This window comes from Humulus lupulus, chromosome 1 (assembly GCF_963169125.1).
Source record: "Humulus lupulus chromosome 1, drHumLupu1.1, whole genome shotgun sequence".
In the NCBI taxonomy this organism is placed as follows: domain Eukaryota; kingdom Viridiplantae; phylum Streptophyta; class Magnoliopsida; order Rosales; family Cannabaceae; genus Humulus; species Humulus lupulus.
This window is the reverse complement of record NC_084793.1, coordinates 60,056,302-60,075,332: the sequence shown is the minus strand read 5'-3', so window position 1 is coordinate 60,075,332 and position 19,031 is coordinate 60,056,302. Positions and strand designations below refer to the sequence as shown.

Genomic DNA, 19,031 nt, shown 5'->3' with positions numbered 1-19,031 from the left:
TGAGAATGAAAGAATGTGGATTAATGAAGAGATTTTTTACTTTTTCTTTCTTTATTTTTCAGAAAACACTGAAAACAACTATTTGGTGTTCTCGAAGTACTCTGTTTTCTTTAACTATGATTTCTAATAATTGTTCACTGAGATGCCAAACACCCTTACTTGTCTTCGGAGAATCAATTTTTAAATCTAAAAATAGAAAAAAATAATAATAATAATTATTTAGTATTAACACCAAACAACTCACAACTTATGTGAGGCGAGTTGACAGTAAAAAAATGAAGAACTCTTCTCTTTCTTTGCAGCAAAGATGCGAGATTATATCATCATAGCCAAAAACTCTTCTCTTTCCATGACACACAAAATAAGTACTCATAATACTTATGAAAATCATATAACAAAATTATATATTTGAAACAATCATTTCTTTATCAGTTCAAGATTCTACTCAAGACCCCACAAGACCAGTGAAAAGATACGTAAAGAAAGTGCAATAAGCTTGTCCTTTGGCACCATAATCCAACAAAGCAAAACGCAGAAAAAATGGAGAGGTTTATACAAGTTCAAAACATTAAGTATAATAAATAACAAAAATGATACAACAAGAGCAAATCAAACAGAATGCAACAAACATCATCAATGATGGAATCTTGTAGAATCAACATGTTTACCTGAGGATGCTCTGCATTGAAGGGTGGAATACCAACAATCAGTTCAAACAAAATCACACCAACTGACCACCAATCGGCAGTTGTACCTGCAGGGGATGGTAAAACAAAGGATTAGTAATCCATCCATCTTAGTAACTGATCACCAAACACAAGAATCACAATCACAGTACAACATCATACAAGCTTATGGCCTTTAAACCTTATCCCAATACATCATAATGAATAACACAGAATGATCTCACTACATCATAATGGATAACAAACTTATCTCCCAGATAACTATACTATTCTAGGCCACTAAATTAATTGGAGTTTAGTAAAAATAAATTGAAGAAATTCAATGCACCTCAAACAGAAAGAGGACTATACAAACCATGTCCTGTTCCCAATAGTACCTCTGGTGCCAAATAGTCAGGTGTGCCAACAGCAGAACGTTTCTTTCGTCTTTCTTGCTGATGCTCAGGCACAGATAACTCGGGCTCATCTTCCACCATTAGAGATGTGGTACTTACGGCTGGGCTGGATAAATCATCAGTACTGTTGATAAGACCAACCTTTGAGAGCCCAAAGTCGGTCAACTGTTAAGAAAATGAAGAAAGAGATCAAATAAAAGCTTCTCTTTTTTATTGTATTATTATTTTTTTAAATGAAGTAAATCTTTGGTAACAAGTGCAAAAAAGGAATTCCAAAAGATAAGGTGAGAATGACATGCACTTTCGGTACCATAACTAGGACTACTCAATATTGCGAGAATCAAAAGTAAAGCATTTAGAAGGCTATACGTCAGTGTGTAGAACACACACCTACATTCTAAGATGTGCAATAACAGAAACCAACTGGAAAAATTTGACTAAAAAGCATTTGCATACCACAAACAAAAAACCACTGAAGAAATAATTCCATGTATAAAATGGAAAGCATTTAGAGTGCTCATGCAGGGTGCAGTCACACCGCACAGCATGCAAGCTCATAACTGCTCACCCTCTTTTATTTTATTATGATTTGCATTTTGTGCAAATTCTCTTACAACATTTCCATAAAATCAAATTTTGTGTTGACAATGAGCATTGAAATTGTTTTAAAAAAAAATGTATACTCATCTGAATCAAAGGGAATTTTTTTTATAAGAAACACAATTATGTAATAGATAATCACTTATTTATTATTGAAGATGAGAAACAATATGACCTCAGGCCAAGCAAATGCATGGGACTTGTGAGTATTCAAATTGACAGGCATTCAGGATGTAAGCTTAAATCAATCAAGACTTATGAGTATTCAAATTGATAGGCATTCACAACTTCTTACATAATAACCTACTAATAGATGTAAAGTACATTAAATCAAGACCAATGTAGTTTTAACACTGGAGATGTGTATTCACTAGAACAGGACAGCCTAAAACATACATAAATGCACTTGTGTGCACACTCCTAAAAACATGCCTGTGCCAGTGTAAAAGATATTTACCTTAATATGACCATCATGAGCAATTAAGAACCTGTGGCAGATAGCACAAATGAACATTCCGCCAAGATACTTTCAACTGCATTTTTCTGGATCATGTCAGCCTTTTTAAGAACCTGTGGCAGATAGCACAAATGAACAATTGTTCAGTGCTTATTTAAGAAACATAAAGAACTACAAGGAGAGTTAACTGTGCAACATGAGAGAGACTCATGGGTTAAAAAGTGAGTAGATAAATATTCAGTAAATCCCTGTAATTTTCACAAAATCATTTAGTCCACATGCGTCACTAATTCAATCTAGTAAACTACCTGCTTTTTTCAAGCATGGAACTAAGTAGGCAAAGAATTAAGTAGTGGCTTACAAAGGGAAAGCTGTCTAAGAACGCGTAGCATAAAATAGATGAGAAACTATCAGGAAGATCAATATGATTCACAGAAAAATAGTACAAAAAGATAAAAGAATTATGATCCTCATTATTTAAGAGAAATTAAAAAAGAAACCTTTATGGAAAAAAGGTCCCCTGTTGTTCTCTTTTTGGCCAGGAAAACCCGTCCAAAAGCCCCCCATGAGTATTTTAACATAAATAGATTAGAAAATTAAATATCTTTAAACCAGTATACAACCACAAACACTTAAGAAAACAAATTTTTTGACATTTATCTATATCACTATCTTGGAGGCATTTCAACAAACACATTATATGCAAACAAGAAAGCTTTATCATAAGCATCATTCGAATTTCCAACATTTAACTTCAAAGGCCAAAAATCTATTCTCTTCCCCTGTTTTATAACAACAAGAGGTTCTGACTAAAACACTTGAAAATCAACTTCTTCAAACCCAAAATATATCATATTCAAGTTCTAGAGATACCCTATTCGGAAAATTATTGGAGACCTGAACTGAAAAAAAAAATTAGCTTGAAGAACGGATATTAATTTGAAATCTGAAAAAAAAAATGAAACATATACCTCACAGTCACCTGGGTTCTTGCTTCAATCCCTTCCATTGAGCAGCTGAAGCACACCATGACCACACCATTGCTGAAGCGATGAGCTCTTGTCCTTTTCCATCGCTGTGTATCTCTATAGCTAGCTAGAAGCAAGAACCCAGGTGAAGGGTGAGAGTGGGAGAAAGCCAACTGGAGAGTGGGAGAAACCCAGGAGAGAGACTCTGAGAGAAAGAAAGAGCGAGTGAGAGTGGGAGAGAGCCGACTGGAGTGTGTGAGAGAGAGAGGCAGCGTGTAAAGGGTTTTAGTTTTTTTCTTTTTGTCATTTTCATTTGGCGCCCAATATATTTTCATTTGGCGCCTATTGCTTTACACTTAATAAAAAAATATTTTCTGTATCTTTTTTATTTGTATGTATCAATAACGTTTTGAATAATATGCTATATTTTGGTGTTATATTTGGTCAAAATTGTTGTAGTGTAGCGTGCAAGTTAATTTCCTCGGGCCAGACTCTGGCCTTAAGGAGGCTGCGGATCGCCCCAGTAGCTCGCGAGATGGCGCCCATCCCTGAGGAGGGGGTCGCGGATGATGACGAGGAGGACGAGGAAGACGAGGTGCCGCTCGTTCATCGGAAGCAAGCTCTTAAGGTCGCCCAGGGGGTCAACGCAGAGCGGGTCCAATCCGAGGCAGCAGCCGGTCCCTCCGGCCAAGGTAACCCATACTTGTTTAAGGATTTTGATAGAGTTGCTGCAGACCTACAACTTTCTAGGTTTAACCCCAGCCAACTCGTTCACCGTCACCGAAATGACCCAGATCATAACATAACTCTACTCCAGTGCGTTGACCAACTAGTGTTACGTTATGACATCGGTCGCCCTAGGGGCACTGTAGTAGTAGAAAATACCCTGGCCTTTAGGTCGGCCTTCTTTGAGGAGTACGGGACCAACCTTAGGTCGTGGCCCTCCCTTTTGGAGGGTATAGTAGCTCCGGGGCTTAGGTATTATGTAGAGGAGTCCTGTCCTGAGGCGGATCCGGACCCAGAGCCCCCTCTCATTCGTGAAGTTATAATCTTAGACTCCCCCGTAGAAGCTCCGCGGCCGGAGGTCGTGGCAATAGATTCATCCTCTAGCTCGGAGGGCAGGACCTTTTTCCATACATTCTTTAGATTTTTTGTGATAAAATATTTTTACATCCATACTGATGCTCCGTTCTTGGTTTCAAGTGAGGAGATGTCACAGCCCGGGGACAACATTCTGCGATCCATGTTCCAGGGGGGAAATCCTTCCTCCGGGTCGTCTGGACCCTTGGTGAAGAGGCTCCGACTGAACAAGAAAACTCCCCCTCTCGGGACTACCTCCAAGTCTCCTGGGGAGGTTGGAAACAGATGGGAGTCGTTGTATGAGTGGTTCAGGAAGCAGCAACCCCCAATCTTTGAGGGTGGACCGGATCCACTGAAAGTCGAGCAATGGCTAACTATGATTACTACAATTCTGGATTTCATGAGGATAGAGGGGCATGATAGAGTGGCCTGTGCTACTTATATGTTGAGAGAGGATGCCCGCATCTGGTGGGAAGTGTCATCGCAGACCAGGGATGTTACTACTTTGAGTTGGGAAGGTTTCAGAGACTTATTAAGTCAGAAGTACTATAATGTTGCCGTCAGGGCAGCAAAGGTCAATGAGTTCGTGAGTCTTGTGCAGGGCAATATGACTGTTACTGAATATGCCCTAAAATTGGATAGGCTTGCGAAGTTTGTACTAGATCTTGTGCCTACTGATGCTGCTAGGCAAGATCGATTTATTAGGGGGCTCAATGCTATGATAGCCCGGGATGTCAGGATCATAATGGTACTTGGAGGAACAACTTATGCCCAGGCCGTTGAGAAGGCTCTTACCGCAGAGGAAGCGGAGAACAAGATATGGAGGGAAAGTGTAGTGAGGCGTAAGGGCCACAGAGTGGTGCCTCCTTATTCAGGGGCAGGTAGGGGCGGAGGCCCTAGTGACTTCAAGAGAAAGGCTCCTGACACTTCGATCGCTGTTGGTCCTGATAGGAAGGGTCAGGGTGGCCGTCAGGGTGGCGGCGAGGCATGGCGGACCTATCCGGAGTGCCCAAGGTGTAGAAGACGCCATCTGGACGAGTGTCAGGCCAAGGCATGCTTTGTGTGCGGAGCAGTAAGGCATCTCAGGAAAGACTGCCCAACGGTGAAGAAAGGTGAAGCAGGAAAGGTGGATAGCTTGACTCCAGCTCGAGTATTCACCTTGACTCAGGCAGAGGCCGAGACTAGTCCCTCGGTAGTGACAGGTCAGCTTTCTAGCGCTGGCTTTCCTTTTACAGTATTGATTGATTCTGGTGCTACACATTCCTTTGTTTCTAGTAGAGTGATTGATAGATTGTGTAGAACTAGTGAGTATCGGACTGCAGGGTGTGGGACTTTGTTGCCTACAGGGGAACTGGTAGTTTCTAGGAGATGGATTAGGACACTGCCAGTGATGGTTGATAGTAGGGAACTTTTGGTGGATCTGATTAAATTAGATATGGAGGATTTTGACATGATTCTGGGGATGGACTAGTTGGTCATATATGGGGCTACTATTGACTGTAGGAAGAAGATGGTGACTTTTGAGCCTGAGGGCGAGGATCCTTTTGTCTTTGTGGGTACGGTGTCTGGACCCCGCGTACCCATGATTTCGGCATTGAGAGCCAGAGACTTGTTGCAGGGTGGATGTATAGGCTTTATGGCTAGTGTGGTGGATACTACCAGGGTTATGCCAGCAGGGCCAGGAGAGACTAGATTGGTGTGTGAATTCTTAGATGTATTTCCTGAGGATCTGCCAGGGTTGCCGCTGCGCAGGGAGATTCAGTTTGAGATTGAGTTAGCACAGGGGACGGAACCAGTATAATGGACACCATATAGGATGGCCCCGGCAGAGTTGAAGGAATTAAAGATACAGTTAAAAGAACTTATGGATTTGGGGTTTATCAGGCCTAGTTATTCTCCATGGGGTGCTCCAGTGTTTTTTGTTAAGAAAAAGGACAGGACTTTGAGGATGTGTATAGATTATAGAGAATTGAACAAGTTGACTATCAAGAATAAGTACCCTCTAACAAAGATTAATGATTTGTTCGATCAGCTGCAGGGAAAGACAGTGTTCTCAAAGATTGATCTTCGATCTTGTTATCACCAACTAAGGATCAAAGATGAGGATATACCGAAGACGGCCTTTCGGACACGGTATGGGCATTATGAGTTCTTGGTCATGTCTTTTGGTCTGACCAATGCCCCCGGCATCTTTTATGGATCTGATGAACATGGTGTTCAGGGACTTCTTGGATCAGTTCATCATTGTCTTCATCGACGACATCTTGGTTTACTCTAGTTCAGAGGAAACGCATGAGCAGCATCTTCGACAGGTTTTACAGAGGTTAAGGGAGCATTAGTTGTACGCCAAGTTTAAGAAGTGTGAGTTTTGGTTGCCAGAGGTGACTTTTCTTGGGCATATAGTTTGCGCAGAAGGGATTAAGGTGGATCTGTCCAAGGTAGAAGCAGTAAGGGATTGGCCGACGCTAAGGAACGTCTCGGAGGTGCGGAGTTTCCTTGGGTTGGTAGATTATTACAGACGGTTTGTAGAGGGATTTTCAAAGATTTCTTCACCGATGACAGAGTTGACGAGAAAGAATCAGAAGTTTGTTTGGTCAGAGAAGTGTGAAAACAGCTTTCAAGAATTGAAGCGACCGCTTACTTCTGCACCTGTGTTGAGTCTTCCTTTGGAGGAAGGAAAGTTTTTGGTCTACTGTGATACATCAAGGATGGGTCTAGGCTGCGTGCTGATGCAGAATGAAAAAGTTATAGCCTATGCATATCGGCAGTTGAAGGAGTATGCGCAGCGGTATCCGACTCATGATTTGGAACTAGCAGCAGTGGTATTCGCACTGAAGGTGTGGCGTCATTATTTGTATGGGGAGAAGTGCGAGATATGCACTGACCATAAGAGTTTGAAGTATTTATTTACTGAGAAGGATCTGAACATGAGGCAGAGACGTTGGTTAGAGCTGGTTAAGGATTATGATTGTGATATCCTTTACCACCCTGGAAAGGCCAATGTGGTGGCAGATGCGTTGAGCCAGAGGGGCCCAGGACAGTTGTATAGTTCCACCCAGATCTCGAGAGAATTAGTTGATGAGATGGCCAGAGCAAAGATAGAACTGGCGGTAGGCCAGTTAGCTAATATTACCTTGCAGTCGACCCTGTTAGAGCGGGTCAAGGAGGGTCAGTTAGTGGATGCGTAGTTACAGGAGGTTAGACACCATGTCTTAGCGGGGACAACTAAGGATTATTCTGTTTCTGAGACAGATTTGCTTCGATATCAGGGACGGATTTGTGTTCCGGCTGATGAGGGGATCAGACGAGAGATACTAGATGAGTCTCACACTATGCCATACTCGCTTCATCCGGGTACCACAAAGATGTATCAGGATCTACAGACATTATATTGGTGGCCCGGGATGAAGAAGGATGTGGTAGAGTATGTGGCTAGATGTTTGACATGTCAGCAGGTTAAGGCTGAGCATCAGTGACCAGCGGGATTGCTTCAGCCCTTGGGCATCCCAGAATGGAAGTGGGAGGATATTACAATGGATTTCGTGGGAGGATTACCTAGGACGGCTGAACTTCATGACTCGGTGTGCGTGATTGTGGACAGATACACCAAGTCAGCTCATTTTCTACCAGTGAGGTCGGCCTATACAGTGGAACAATATGCAGAGTTGTATGTGAGGGAGATAGTTCGTCTCCATGGGGTTCCAAAATCTATTGTATCTGATCGAGACCCTATCTTTACCTCCATGTTTTGGGGAGCTCTGGAGAGAGCTATGGGGACCCAGCTGAAGTTTAGCACATCTTTTCATCCTCAGACTGATGGACAGTCTGAGAGAACTATTCAGGTGTTAGAGGACATGCTTAAAGCGTGTGTGATTGACTTCGAGGGGTCTTGGAGTAAGTATTTCCCGTTGATTGAATTCTCGTATAACAACAACTATCATTCCACGATTGGGGTGGCCCCTTATGAGATGTTATATCGGAGAAAATGTAGATCACCCATACATTGGGATGAGATGGGTGAGAGGAGGTACTTAGGACCAGACATGGTTCAGAAGACCAATGAGGCTATTGAGAAGATTCGAGCCAGAATGCTTGCTTCGCGGAGTAGACAGAAAAGTTACGTTGATCCTAAGTGTAGGAACGTGGAGTTCCAAGTTGGGGACCACGTGTTTCTGCGAGTTTCACCACTGAGAGGGGTGCGGAGGTTTGGAGTGAAGGGCAAGCTGAGCCCTCAGTTTGTTGGACCTTTTGAGATCCTAGAGAGGACATGGCAGGTGGCATATAGGCTGGCCTTGCCACCGTCGCTGTTAGGAGTTTATGATGTTTTCCATGTCTCCATGTTGCGGAAGTATGTGTAATGCCCTGGCTATCCCATAACAGTTACGGTGAACAGTGAACCGGAAATTTGACTCGCTACCCGAGTCCTTTGGTTAAAAACGTGGTCTATGTGTTATTATTGGGCTAAGGTTAAAAACCAGTAAAAATGAAAGGATACATTTCATTAAGTAAACAAACTGCTCATGAGCCTTTCAAAATATTTACAAGCTATTCTTAATTCAAAAGAGTCGCTACAGTTTCAAATTTACAATCCCCGCCGGCCTAAGCGGCAAAAATAGGGTAAACCCCTAGTCCCTCTGAGAACTCCTTGACCGTGGTGGTCAAGCGGCTCAGTATGTACACCACATCGCCCAAGCTCTCCACTCAAGGTTGGTTAAGCTTCTCCTTTCCTTTACCTGCACCACATAGCACCCATGAGCCAAGGCCCAGCAAGAAAACACAATAAAGCATGACATAATATCAACAATGATCATAATAACCATTCAAATCCAACAATCCATTACAGACAGGTGACAGTAGCAAAAGTCACAAAGATGGGTACTGCTCCCTCTAGCCATGTGACGATAGGGTCACCAGGGCTTAACTGATAAGTGGTTCTTTCATAAGTTCGATCAGGACAGGTGCATGGTGATTGGTCACCAACATAACCTTCCTCCCGACTCTAGAGTCGTAACTATGGACAACGTCCCCTAGCCATGTGACAAACAGTCACCGGGGTCATATACCTTGGCTAAGTACATCTGGTCCTAGACCAGGCAAGCGCTTGTAAGTTCTTCGACCTTAGGGTCGGTCCCGCATTAATGCCATAGAGTTATTCAATGCGTGATCATCGACTTTAGAGTCGGTCCCTGACTAGTCAGTGCCATAAACAGGTAATCAGCGTTCACTAGCATTTAATATGCAATCCATATCCACATATATCAACCAACATGCCTCAATATCAAACCATGCATGTCATATACCTATACAAGGTGCAACTGTATTCATACACTGTTTTCTTACCTCTGGTTCAAGTGAGAATTATTATATGAACGACCCCTAAGAACAATCAACCTTTAAATTCCTTGACGGTCACCTGGTCATAACCAAAATATAGGATTCATCAATAAAAATGATAACTGAGGGTTCCCAAACCAAAATCTAGCCTCCGGGACACCAAACACTACTCAATCAGGTACTAGGTTCAACCCCGAGGCCTAAGGTTTGAATCCCCAAGCTAAAAACCACATTCTGGCAAAAATGACCTTAAGGGCCGCGGCCCTCCCCAGCTGCGCCACGGCGCGCCCCCAAACAGAAAGGGGCCTTCCCTGCCAGACGCCAAGGGCCGCGGCGCACCACAGCTGCGCCGCGGCGCCCAGCCCAGAACAGGCAAAAAGGCAACACACGCACCAGAATTCTCCCCTGTGTTTTTTCCTCTCAAACCAGCCCTTCAAACCAACTCCAAACCTCCTCCAAACACACAATTAAACCCCCAAACATTACCCATAGCTCACCCTCATCAAATCCCAACCAAACCTACACAAAAACTCCCTTTAATTCCCACTTTCTACATCAAAAACCATGAGCTAAAAACTAAAAGGAAAACAGAGTATAACCTGAGTTCAATGACCAAAACTCACCTTAAAACCAGCTTTGAGCCTTCCTCACCAGCTGAACCAAGTCCATCAACCTAGCCTTTGAATTCCCTAGCTTGAATCCCCACCTAGAACTCAAAAACCTCAAAGGAGAGATGAAGAAAAGTGATGTACGAGGAAGAGGAAGAGAAACCCTGTTTTTGTTCTGTTTAGTCTATAACCTTCTACAGCCAACTAAAGGGTAATATAAATCCCTTCAAATGACCAAAATACCCTTAAGCCACCTAAAGCCTCTAAAACCATTTCAAGGGTAAAATTGGTACTTTCCGCTTATCCCGTTAATCATTATTAACGCTTCCCAATTCCCGCTAATCTCAATATCCTCAAACACCAATAATTCATATCCCGTTACCCTAAAATCCCCGGTAACGCTATAATCATTAAAAACACCCCGAGACTCACCCCGAGCCCCGAGCCCCGAGCTCAAACCTGTTATGACCAAACCGATAAATCATGTTTAAAGATCGTCTCATGCCGAAATACTCAAACCAATCCACATTATAATGTGGTCTCACAATATATCATTGACATACAAACAAGTATACAACTATACCCTCAGCGGGCCAAATTACCAAAACACCCCTGTAAACAAATGTGGACTCACATGCATGCATTTAACATCATATTATAATATAATTCACATCAACATGCATAAACACATTTAATGGCATAATAAAATAGTTATGGCCCTCCCGGCCTACTAATCCAGCCATTAAACCAAATTAAGGAATCTGGGGCATTACAGTATGTCTCTGATATGACACATGTGCTGAAGTATGAGGACCTAGAGCTACAGACAAACTTGTCCTATGAGGGGCGACCAGTTCAGATTTTGGATCGGAAGGACAATGTCTTACGGAATAAGACAATTCCGTAGTGAAAGTGTTGTGGAGAAATAGTAAGGTCGAGGAAGCGACCTGGGAGTTAGACACAGTGATGTGGGATCAGTATCCCGAGCTATTCAGGTAAATTTTGAGGACAAAATTCTCATTAGGAGGGGATAGTTGTAATGATCCCAAATTTGCTAATGAGGCTTAAGGGCCTTGATTAGAGTGCCGGGAGGGCATTATTGGGTTAAATGTGATTTGAATGATTTTATTGACTTAAATGCATAATTATATGATTAATAATGCCTGTATGACTATATTGATGTTAATGTGATATATACATGGTATTTTTGAGAACCACATTATTATGTGGGTAGGCTTGCAGAGCACGACTCGAGGCGATCCTAGGGCTAGATAGCAGGAAAAGTCACAACAAGGCTTAAAAGTTGACTTTGGATAAGTCAGGGGTGTTTTAGGTATCAGGTAGTTATTTAGACTATCGGGTTATGAAAATAAATATATGGAGATATATTTGAGGTTAGGAAGTCTAGGCGGGAATATTGAGAAAAATTACCGTTTTGGCCCCAGGGACGTTTCCGGCACCCCGGGCCTCGAGTTTGACCTAAGTGATAAAGGATAGACTTACAAAGAAATAGAAAATAGTAGAAAGAAATTAGACCGACCCTTTATTCTCAGCCTTATCTCTCTATTCTCTCTCAAGGAAAACATAAGAAGTAAACAGAGGAATTTGCTGGAATTTGAGCTCGGATCTCAGAGGAATTCAGAGGGGAGATTAGAGGCTAGCTCAAGGATTAGCCAGCGAACATTTAATCAAGGCTAAGGTAAGAATTAAACTGTGTTTTGAAGTTAGAAACTTTGAGCTTTTGGCTGAGTAATGAGGTGATTGTGATATTGATGTTTAAGGTTGAATTGGAGCTGGAAAACTTGGGAATTAACAGGGATTCTGCTTAGAAAAGGAGTTCAGCTGAAGAGGTAAGTTTTAATTCATGGTGTAGAAGCTTAAATTAGAGTTTTGCATGGCTAGTTGGGTGTTTTGAAGTTCTTGAGTTTCAAAAATTGAAAAGAGATTTTAATGTGTGTTAGGCTGGGTTTTTCTGTTGAATTATGTTGTTTAAGACATTCTAAAGGTGTTGGGATCAGTTGGTTTTGAATTAGGGAGATTTGGGGTGATATTGGGTAAGGTTTTAAGCTTGAAAATGGTGGAATTTCTGGGCACGAAGGGAAGGGTCGTGGCTCTGTTCTAGAGCGTTGCGGCCCTAGGATGAAGATGAGCCAGGAGGGCTAGGCCAAGGGTGAGCGCCGCGGCGCCCAAAGCAAGGGCCACAGCGCGTGTCTTCTTTCAGGCATGCCCTTGGTTCTGTTTTGAGGGCAGGTCCATGCGTAGGCTTCAAGGGCCACAACCCTTAGATGCATACTTGAATGTTTAGGGTTTTTAAGCTTGGGAATTGAGCCTAGTGTGCTCGGGATCTATTTCACCACCGTGCTTGGTGGGATTTGATTTCCCGGAAGTTAGTCTTGTATCCAGAAACCCTTATTTGAATATTAATGGAACCCTACACCTTGGTTATGACTAGATGATAAAAGCTAGGGCTCGAGAACGGATAGTGCTTGAGGAGCGTTGCTCGTAATCAGTAACCGCAAAGATTAAAGGTAAGAAAACTGTACCTGGTTGAATATCTGTGATGGGACTAAGGGTTCCCTATTATGTATGCTTGAAAGGATGGTATTATACCATGCAAGCTAATTAGTGAACCAACGGCCTAAGGGTGCCAAGGGTTACACTAGCGCACAGGGCGCGACTTGGCCACTAGTAGCCGAGGATAGCTTAATATGCACTGAGCTCGGTTTAAGCGGGCCGGAGTCAGTGGGAAAAACAGAGGGTGCGGCCTAAGTTGTCGGCCCTGATTGTTATGTGATATGAATGTTATAAGTGATTGATTGCATCCTTGATTCTGAATATATGTTGAATGGTTAATGTGGAATATTTGATGAAAGTTCATGCTTGGTGAATATACTGTCTAATATTATTGATTGTGTTGTATATCATGTTTTCTTGCTGGGCCTTGGCTCACGGGTGCTACGTGGTGGAGGTAAAGGCAAGGGCAAGCTTGATCAGCCTTTATTTGGAGCGTTCTGCGAGCGGAATGTACATGGCCAGCTGCTCAGCCGCCACAGTTGAGGTTTAGGCAGGGACGCGAGACCCAGAAATTGTTCATTTTGCCTTAGTATGGCTGACAGATGTCTATATTTTTGGGAGTCTGTAATCCAACTTTTAAACTCTGTTTCTTTTGGGATCCCATGTATATAACTGCTTAAATATATATAAAATGAAACTTTTGAGACCAAAACCTTTTTAACCCTAGCTCATACTTGTTTAGTGACACGTTTTTAAACTAATGACTTGATTAGCAAGTCTTGCACCTTTATAAGTACACAGTGTAGCGGTCTTGGCTATCCAGCGCGTTACAAAAATCCTTCCGGAGCCTTAACATTTGAGTTCCTAAGCTAAAAACCTTCAAACAGCCATTATTTTGCATTTGAGCCGTGGCCCAGCCCCTTAAGGGTTGTGGGACACGGGCCGCGATGCACTATTCCTTGCGCCGCGCCGCGCTGCGCCTAGGCAAACAGGGGCTTTCAAGCTTCTTCGACACACACGGGCTGCGATGCTTGAAGAACAAGACCACGACTCGAGCCCCCAAACCCAGAAAATCAAACTATTTCCTGAGTTTTCCTGGAGCCTAAGCCCCAAATTCACACCCCAATCATAAACCCAACTTAGATTTAAGCCTAGAATTCTCTTTCACATAACCTAAACATCATAACAGAACCATAAACAACTCCTCAGAGTCATCAGACATTCAAAATCAAACTTAAAATTGAACTCTCATGCAAACCTCCAATCCCATCATAATTCAACATGATGATCAAGTTTAAGAGCTTACCTTTGTACAAGATTTGACCATGAGATAACTTCAATTGCCTCAAACTTTAGTTTTCCTCAAGCTTCATCCTCAAATCCACAACTTCAACCACATGAATTCCCAAAGCTTGGTTAAATCTCCAAGAGAGAGAGAGAAAACCGATGGAGAGAAATAGTTGAGAGTTGATGATTGTCCTTCGCTTAATTCTAGTGGTTTTCTCAAACCATCTAAGTGTATATCCAACCTTAGTTAAAAGTCTAAAATGTCGTTAAGCTTATCCTAATCCTCAAGTGCTACCAAGGGAAATTTCGTCAATTGCCAAGTCCCGCTAGTTCCTCGAGTGTTCCTATAAATCCCTATTTAATCCTGACATGTCAAAATCATTGCTAAATTACTACCCACTACTCGATAAATCCTGAACACATATTACGTTCCCAAAATACCCCTAGGCTCCTCCCGAGCCAGGTATTCGACCCCGTTGTGACAATCTAGCTAAACTGCTCCCTAGGGTCGTCTCGGATCGTGCATCACAAATATATCACCACTCACTCATGGTATCAATCATAATATACACAAATATTGCATTTATGCTCTCAACACGCTAAAATTACAAATATGCCCCTATTAGCCAAATGGGGCCCACATGCATATTTAATTCACCTAAACATGCATTTATAATCACATAATCATCAAACTCATATATTAATGTAATTAAATCAATTATTGCCCTCCCGGCACACTAATCAAGACCCTAAGCCTTATTAACAAATTTGGGACACTACACCGCGAACCCAGCTCCCATGCATATTCCACAATCCAAACTCAGCCAAAACTCATCACACAAATCCCAATATCACAACCAAACATTCATACAACATAACCACTAATCTAACAGCAAAACCCAAGCTTTATATCACTTAAAACATAACCAAATACACAACTCCAAGATAAAACTATCAAGCTTTCAAACCACCTAAGAATAGAGTAAGAACCTTACAGTTTAAGTTGAAAATCCTTACCTCAATCCCAAAATTATCTCTAAGCTTTAGTCAACCCAAAACCTAGCTCAAATAGCTTCAAATCTCCCAAGGTTCAAGCTTCAAAATCAACTGAGAGAGAGAGTACGATCGAGAAAGAAGAGAGAGAACCCCTGCTTTCCTGCCTATGTAACTCTACAACCTTCTTTGGCTGAAATATATCCAATGGCCTAAAATGACCAAAATGCCCTAGGGCCATGTAAAACCTTCAAAGCCATTAAAGGGCAAAATTCTCATTTCCCACCTATCCCGTTCATCATAATTAACGACCTCCATTTCCCGTTACTCCCAATATCCTCAAATAATTATCAAATCATATCCCATTACCTAATCATTCCCGGTAATGTACTAAACACCAAATTACTCCTAGGCTCACCCCGAGCACGATAATTAACCCCGTTATGACCAAATCGCTAACTTGCATCCTTGGATTGTCTCATGCCGAATAGCTCGAATATAATCACATAATAATGTGATCTCACCCATATGTCACATTCATACACATAAATGTAACACTCTATTTCTTTACAATCGTTACTAAGTGAGTTAAAAATGTGTCATTAGCTCGCTAATCGAGATTTTAGGTTAAAAGTGTAGCTAAACCATAATAAAAGTTGTTTGAAGACACTAAGTATAAAAATGTTGTCATTTATTGAAAATGTAAAGAGTTATACATTTGGGATCCCAAAATATTGTTTAGAAAATACCTTACATTTCAAAATACTTTTAAGGACGACTTAGGCGACAAATCTACCAATACATTGCATCTTCCCATAATAACCCTGGTCGTGGCAGCCAAGTAGGGCAAACATGTACCCGTCGCTCCACGCTCTCTGTACTCATGGTTGGTCGATCTTTCCTTTGCCCTTACCTGAACCATAGAGCACCCATAAGCTGAAGCCTAGCAAGAAAACTCAACACAAAACATATATCATATGCATAGCAATCCACAGTATATAACAAAACATCCAACATGCTAAACACATAGCAGCCAACGTCGTCCCAGGCGCTTTACCAGGCACTGGGTTTGCGGTCTTCACCGAGAGGATGACTCCAGCATCCTAGGATGATCTTGCCCTAACGTCCTACACTCAGTGTTCTCAACGCCATTTCTGTCCCCTTGTCGTATTCGGCTTCTAGCCGTTCTCATCCTTTGCCGTTCCCGGCCTTCGCCGTTCACTCACAAATATGCATCACATAGCACAATATCAACAAATATTTAAACACATGCTAAATATAAACATTAGGGCCATGCCCTGCAATACAATCAATAAGGCTACACCCCGCAATATAAACAATAGGGCCACACCCTGCTATTACAATAGTTTTCTTACCTGTTTCCCAAGCTTTCTGAGCACCGCAATCTCGAGCACATTCCCCTAACCCAAGCCTCATTGAAAACCTAGTCACAATGTATTCATAATAACCATCCATCAAGTTCTAAACCAATAAATAATTTTAAAATATAAATCTATCCTCCGAGACCTTTGATTCTACCAATCAGAGTAGTAAAATCCTTCCCGAGCCTTAACATTTGAGTTCCCGAGCTAAAAACCTTCAAACAGCCATTACTTTACATTTGAGCCGCGACCCAACCCCTTAAGGGTCGCAGTGTGGCCATTTAGAGGCAAAAATGCCTCTCTGCTGAGGGACACAGGCCGCGACGCTCCAAACCCTAAGTCGCAGTGCGCCTAGGCTAACAGGGGCTTCCAACATCTTTGACACACACACACGGGCCGCGGTGCCTGAAGAACAGCGCCGTGGTCCGAGCCCCCAAACCCAGAAAACCAACATTCTTCCTGTGTTTTCCTCGAGCCTAAACCCTAATTTCATATCCCAAACACCAATTAAATCCATAATTAAGCTTAGATTCCTTATTCACATACCCTAAACAACACAACAAGTCCATAAACAACCCCATATACTCAGCAAACATCCAAGATCATACTTAGAACCCATTATCATGCAAGCTTTAAGGTTCTAACAAATCTCAATAGAGTTTAACATATTCAATGGCTAAAATTCCTTACCATGCTGATATATTTACCCTTGAGTTAATCCCAACCACAGCCAGCTTCCACTTCCTCAAAGAACTAAGCCTAAAATCCTCCAATTGATCCAAGCCTTCAAGCACTAAGGAAGAGAAAGAGAGAACTGAAGGAGAGAGAGACTTGAGAGCTTCTATCTTGTTCTTCCCTTAGTTCTAGCATTTTCTCAAGCCACTAAGTGTATATCCAACCTTAGCCAAAAGCCTAAAATGCCCTTAAGCTTATCTAAACCCTCAAGTGCCGCCAAGGGCAATTTCGTCAATTGTCAAGTCCCGTTAATTCCTCGATTGTTCCTATAAATCCCCGTTTAATTGCAACATGTCCAAATCATTGCTAAATTACTACTCGTTACTTAGTAATTCCCGAACACATATAACATTCCCAAAATACCCATAGGCTCCTCCCAAGCCGGGTATTTGACTCCGTTGTGACTATTTAACTAAACTACTCCCTAGGACCGTCTCGGATCGTGCATCACAAATATATCACCACTCAATCGTGATATCAATCATAATATACACAAATAATAAATTTATGCCCTCAACGGGCTAAAATTACAAATATGCCTCTAATAGCCAAATGGGGCCCACATGCATATTTAATTCACCTAAACATGCATTTCTAATCACAAAATCATCAAATTCATATATTAATGTAATTAAATCAATTATTTCCCTCCCGGCATGCTAATCAAGGCCCTAAGCCTTATTAGAAAATTTGGGATGCTACAATAAATATACTAATATGCCCTCAACGGGCCAAAATTACATAATTGCCCTAATAAGAAATAGGCCCACATGTATACAAATACCATCATATAATAATATAAATCACATAATCATGCATATAATCACATAATCACATATAAAATCAATTATGGCCCTCCTGACCCCCTAATCCAAGCACTAAGCCACATTAGGGAATGTGGGACATTAGAACAAGGCTTAAACAAGGTCTAAAACCTTTGTCCTAAAAGCTATTTCCTCCCTGATAAGAACACTTTGGTAATATTCTCTAGAAATTCTTCTAAGGATTTATCAAGCCTTCTCTCGTACTCATCATAGTGTTCTAAAGATGAGCGTGTCATCACAAGTGTTCTAAACTATGTAGTGTGTTTTTCACATTCACACATTACATCCAAGTCAGCAAGATGGTTTCTATTTATAGAGTTCTCATCCACCATTTGATTTTCTAATGTCATCAAACCCCTTTGGGAGTTATAAAACATGCACACAATAACTATAAAATATTATAGCCAATGAAAATCAAAATCAAGATGTGTAACTCATTTTACACATCAATTGGTTAATTTTTGTGAGTGTTACGAAACTTGTGATCATCATTTCTTAAGAATTGTAACTTATTCTATATGTTACAAAACTCAAATTGTAACTCCACAATATATGTTACATTTGATAAAATAATATTTGTTACACTCTATTATTTGCACTTAATTCATTTAATCAAAATATTATATTAAATGTAAAATAATATAACATTTTTTTGGTACTCTATTATGTATATACCTTGGGTATATCTATTTTGATTTATATAGTATATCTTTTTAGATTATGGTATATCTATTTTGGTTTATGATATATATGTTTTGGTCTACAGAAAACTTAATAAAAACTATGAAGAGATATTGAAATAGCTTTGTAAAAACACATTCAAGGCTTGCAACTCTTATACCATGTTGTCAATGTCATGTTTTCAAACTTATATACCATGATATTTTACCCTAAACTACAACCAACTCTTATATACCATAGTATAAAGAACGAATTACCGATGTTACTAAATTACATACCATAGACTAATTATTTTTCTACTCTAAATTATCGTCAATTCTCATATACCGTCGTATAAAGAATATATATACCATGTTGTTAAACTTATATACCATAAATACTTTTTTTTTTCTTTTTACCTTAAGTTATAGCCAACTCTGATATACCATAGTACAAAAAATAGATATACCATGTAGATAAACTTATATACCATAATTTTTTCCCCTTT

General features: G+C 41.1%; 1 protein-coding gene across 2 annotated transcripts; it reads right to left on the bottom strand.

Moving 5' to 3' along the window:
* Positions 1 to 376: 376 nt before the first annotated feature.
* LOC133779334 (probable serine/threonine protein kinase IREH1) lies at positions 377 to 1,168 on the bottom strand. 2 transcript variants are annotated; one of them, XR_009869146.1, is made up of 2 exons: positions 1,015 to 1,062; positions 377 to 754 (listed from the first exon to the last, which is right to left on the bottom strand). XR_009869146.1 is itself a non-coding variant. In XM_062219325.1 (2 exons), exons 1-2 carry the CDS (start codon positions 1,160 to 1,162, stop codon positions 561 to 563), a joined length of 315 nt encoding a protein of 104 aa, XP_062075309.1. In that variant the 5' UTR covers positions 1,163 to 1,168; the 3' UTR covers positions 377 to 560. The 2 variants fall into 2 exon arrangements, 1 of the variants encoding a protein (XP_062075309.1); XM_062219325.1 differs by having other exon boundaries at positions 1,042 to 1,168.
* Between the last annotated feature and the right edge of the window lie 17,863 nt (positions 1,169 to 19,031).